At 38.3% G+C, this 4,800-nt stretch overlaps 1 protein-coding gene across 1 annotated transcript; it reads left to right on the top strand.

Annotated features, from left to right (window-relative positions):
• The first annotated feature begins 1,331 nt into the window (after nucleotides 1–1,331).
• LOC131016255 (uncharacterized) lies at nucleotides 1,332–3,189 on the top strand. Its single transcript, XM_057944908.1, has one exon. The coding sequence runs from the start codon at nucleotides 1,451–1,453 to the stop codon at nucleotides 2,987–2,989; it is 1,539 nt and encodes a 512-aa protein (XP_057800891.1). The 5' UTR covers nucleotides 1,332–1,450; the 3' UTR covers nucleotides 2,990–3,189.
• Nucleotides 3,190–4,800: the final 1,611 nt, after the last annotated feature.

Genomic DNA, 4,800 nt, shown 5'->3' with positions numbered 1-4,800 from the left:
GACCGTTAACAGTTTTATCTTAGAAGCAAAAGATAAACCGATAGTACATATGTTGGAAGATATTAGGCAGTTTCTGATGGTGAGGATGCATGACATTGTTAAAAAATTAGAAGAGTGCAAGGATGAGATTTGTCCAAATATCATAAAAAGACCGAATAAGATAGATAGTCTTACTAGATTTTGTGAAATCTTGTCGGGTGTTGGAGGAAAGTATGAGGTCAAGCACCTCAATGTGACATATATTGTGGATCTAGGTGCTAGATTGTGTTCTTGTGTAGATATTGGAATCTTACACACCCCTACTCCTGAGCAAGGATATGTCAACAATAAATTCATAATAATTGACATTTCACAACAATTTGATTGCAGATATTTGCCGTGGTCGATGATGGAATATGTAATTTTTTTTATTGTTGTAATCGTTTTTTAATTATTATAATTTGTATTGTTAATTAATGTATGAATTTATTTTCGTTGTAATTAAATTCCTGCCGTTAAATTCCATGTTTAATTTAATTTAAAAATATATTTAAATTTGGTAAAGCATAAATGAACGGATAGTCGTTTTATCGGTGAATCGTTGTTGAATTGTAAATTATACCTAGTGATTGATCGGAAAAGTGAGATAATTGCTAAGTTGCTGAGAGCACGAGAATCAAATGTTGTAGTATTCAAAGTAAAGATAACGTAAATTACAGAGTGCGTGTGCATGAGTATTTATAGATGACATGCTAGGGGTAAAAGAGTCATTTCACCTTCAAAGCATGCCTTCCGCGTGGTCGAGGGTATAATAGTAAATTTGCCCCCAGGCGGGGGGATTCCACTACTCTTCTGGTGATTACTCTGGCGAATGCCATTTCTCTGGCAAAGGCCATTCATCTGGCGAGAGTGACTTCTCTGGCGAAGGCTTGGTGAAGACCGTTTTTCTGACGGCATCCGTTCCTCTGGCGAGGTCTGTTTCCCTGATAAAGGTCATTCCTCTGCTCCGCATATATTACTCCTCATCAAAATTAAAAAAATAACTTATAACATTAAAGAGATCTAAAATAGAGAGTTCAAATGAGGTGGGGACCCCTTTCATTAAAATATAGTGTTTGCAATAAGAAAAAAAAAAATTATCGAATTGAGGCCCAAATAAACTCGAGATTATAAACAGTTTGTAATACTCTCTCCGTCCCAATAAACTTGATCCACTTTTTTTTTTGGTTTGTCCCAATAATCTTGTCTCATTTCTCTTTTAATAAAAATTAGGGGTCTGATTAAAAATTAATTAAACACAATTTTAATTAAGCTTGTTAATTAAATCCCTTTTATTTCGTACTATACCCTACTACACTCGGCTCTCTCAAATCAAAGCCGTTCGCAATAGGCCCATATATTGAAACCCTCAAATTGAACTCGAAATCACAAAATCCCTAATTCTCTATTTCGTATCACTCTCAAATCCATTATGGGAAGAATTTCTTCCGCCGTACAAATCCCCGAGCGCCACCGCCATAGCGATAGATATTCCCCGGACTCCCGTAGCTATTCTCGGCGCAATCGAAGTTACAGCCGCAGCCGCAGTCCTAGCCCCATCCGCAGGCAAAGTTTGAGCCGGAGCCGCGGCCGTAGTTTCAGCCGGAGCCGGAGCCGGAGCCCGACCGGAAATGGTTATGCCAGGTACCGTCGTTCTTCTCCGGATTACTCGTACCCTAGTCTAGAAGAAACTCGAAATTCGGGCGAGAGAAAGAAATATAATTATGATAATAGGAGAACATCTTATCTCGATCGTGATAATAGAAACGAACAGCATGTTGAGTCTGATTCTGATGAAGAATTGAAAGGCCTCCCTTATGAAGAATACCGCCGGCTCAAGCGTCAGAAGTTGAGAAAGTCGCTGAAAGATTGTATTTGGAATTGTACTCCTAGCCCCCCCAGGGGACCAAATGAAAATTCGGATGCAGATCTTGAAGAGGATTTTGGAGGTGAAGATGAGAAACATATCAAGGGGTTGAAGCCGGAAGGGAAAAAACCGGGAGAGAGTCAATCTGAGTCGGAGGATTCTGAATCTGAATCTGATGATTCTAGGTCGAGGAAGGGTAGGAAATCTGTTTCTAGGAAGAAAAGCCGGAGATCGCCATCCTTATCTGAGAGTGGAAGTGGGTCTGAGGAAGAATCAAGTTCAGATGATTCTGAGGAGGATCGGAGAAGGAGAAGAAGAAAGAGTGGAAGAAAGAGCACCAGAAGAAAAAGTAGTAAGAGAAGTAGTAGGAGAAAGAGAAGCAGTAGGAAGAAGGCGAAAACAAGTGAAAGTGAGAGCGGAGATGAGGATTCTGATATGAGTGATGGTGGGAAGTCAAAGAAGCGCAGTCGGAGATCATCTTCACAGTCCAAAGGAAGCAAGAAGAAGAAAGACACGGACGATGAGGTTTTACTTTCAAGTGAGAGTGCTCCTGATTTGGAAGCTGATGCCAAGGATGTAACAGAGAAGATGGCAAATGAGGCCGTAGTCGATGAGGATGTTAATGATGAGATACTTAAGTTTAAGGAAATGATCGAATCACGAAAGAAACAAAATTTGGAAGATGAGGAAGTGGTTGGTCCAATGCCTCTGCCGAGGGCGGAAGGACACATTAGCTATGGTGGTGCACTTAGGCCTGGTGAAGGTGATGCTATTGCTCAGTATGTTCAGCAAGGGAAACGTATCCCTCGTAGAGGTGAAGTGGGGCTTTCTGCTGAAGAGATTTCGAAGTTTGAGACTCTGGGATATGTGATGAGTGGTAGTAGACATCAGAGGATGAATGCCATCCGTATCAGAAAAGAAAACCAGGTTTACAGTGCTGAGGACAAACGAGCCCTGGCAATGTTTAACTATGAGGAGAAGGCCAAGCGTGAACAGAAGGTTATGGCTGATCTGCAGCGATTGGTGCAGCGTCATATTGGTCAGGACACTGGTCCTTCTCATGATCCTTTTGGTGGAAGGGCTGCCGAGGTTGCTGATGATTGATTCTGTCTACTGTTGTTGCAATGTCAGTACGAGGCTTGTACCTTTTAGATTGGCTTTTCTATTTGTTATTATGCATTGTATTTGCATACTTTCTTGTGTTTGGGATTGTTTAATAACAAATATTATGTAGAAATCCGGTTGAGCTCTCTTGATTTGGGTTTTAAATTTATGCTCATATTAGAATGACATTTGGTCTTCAATCCTGCGGCTTGCTTATCTATATCCAATTCGTTATTCCTTATCTTGATTTTGAAAAACTGAAGTGAACCCAAATTTTAAAGATGGGTTTTTGGAGTAATATAGGTAGAGTTTAATTTACTTTGGAAGAAGAAGGATGCTTGACCTTTTTATTGGTAAAGAAATGCTATTGCATAGTTGCGACAGGTTTGTTTTTGTTTAGGCATTAATTATTACCCAGTCCAAATAACTTAACTAGATTCGCTTTGGGATGTATCAAGTAGAAATAGGTATGCATCAGTGCAAAAATTGTGTTCTGTTCTTAAAAGAGATAAGAATTTAATTTCTCTGGTGCGGGGTATACTTTTTTAGATCTTTTGAAGTTTTATTTCATGTTATCTCAATCCCTGGACATTAGTTGTTATAATGCCAAAAATAAGGTTTAGTTTTGAACACCTAGCATTTTCTGCCGCATTGAATGAAATAAGTTTCAAGTCAGCCTTTGGAGAATTATTTGGTCACTTTAACTTTTGTAAAACATAACTGTTGTGTTTAATAATTAAAGGTAAAAGCAATTGCTAAATACAATTGTGAATGTTAGTTAGACAGTTAGATTGTCTGTTAATAAATTTCAGTTATAGTTTCTGTTTCATTCATCACTTGGTGGAACCTCTATCCATGCATATATTTGATACGTTCTGAATTACATGCCTAGAGTTTTACCGATACATGTTGTCCATACTTTGTCCGTTGCGCTCTTGCTTATGCATAGTGTGGATTTCTTATCGAAGTTTAATTTCCGGTGATGCCTGTTTTGGATAACAGAATGTTTGCCTCTGGTTGGTTGCATTTTGTGGTGCTTTTAGGATTTATTTTGTGTGTATGAATATGGTAAGGCTTAAACAGATTTTATGCTTAGCGAATTGCCCTTGGTGACAAACTTGTACAGTTAGAGCCTTGGAGGGGAGACTTTCAGAATGGCTCTTATTATTATGTTATCCTTTTATGTCATTCTGATTTCTGAGGTAACTATTATTCTTACAATCTGCAGATTCCTAGTGAAATCTCAGAAGTATTTTGCTAGTGTTGCATCTTGGATAGTATGTTGCTGTTGTTGATAGTTACTTATATGATTAAGTGGCTCTGATGTAAAATTTGAAAGTAGATGAATGTTAATGGGATCATATAATGTGGTTAAATTTGTTATACACTTGCACTCTGAGCTTCTGTTGCCGTCTTATAATTTCCTGATGAAATAGGAAATAGCAACAACCTCAAAATTGGTTGGCTTGGGAGTGGATTCTGGTGAAGGTATACATTTATTCAGAATTTCACACACTTTTGATGAATAGTACCATAATCAATATGAGTGGTGGAGATTGTTTACCCAGCTTCAGCAGTCAGTTAAACTAGATAGATGAATGTTCTGTTTAGCTGATGTGATGAAACACCCTCAAGAATAGAACTGAAACAAGTGATGTTAGATGTTTGTTTGTTTCATGAACTCATTGTGTGATCATTTTACTTTGTGCATCCTTTTTAGCTTGTTGCTTGAATTTAAGATCTCAGTTGCCATTAATTTTTATATGGGAATATGTTTTTGTATAATCCTCTCTCCCCTCTTATTGTTTCTT

The sequence above is a fragment of the Salvia miltiorrhiza genome, chromosome 3 (genome assembly GCF_028751815.1).
Source record: "Salvia miltiorrhiza cultivar Shanhuang (shh) chromosome 3, IMPLAD_Smil_shh, whole genome shotgun sequence".
NCBI classification, from domain to species: Eukaryota; Viridiplantae; Streptophyta; class Magnoliopsida; order Lamiales; family Lamiaceae; genus Salvia; species Salvia miltiorrhiza.
Note: the sequence above shows the minus strand (reverse complement) of the source record. Positions and strands in the feature narration are given on the sequence as shown.

Coding starts and splice junctions, on each gene's coding strand:
- LOC131016255 (XM_057944908.1), top strand. CDS start 1,451: ATGGGAAGAATTTCTTCCGCCGTACAAATCCCCGAGCGCCACCGCCAT.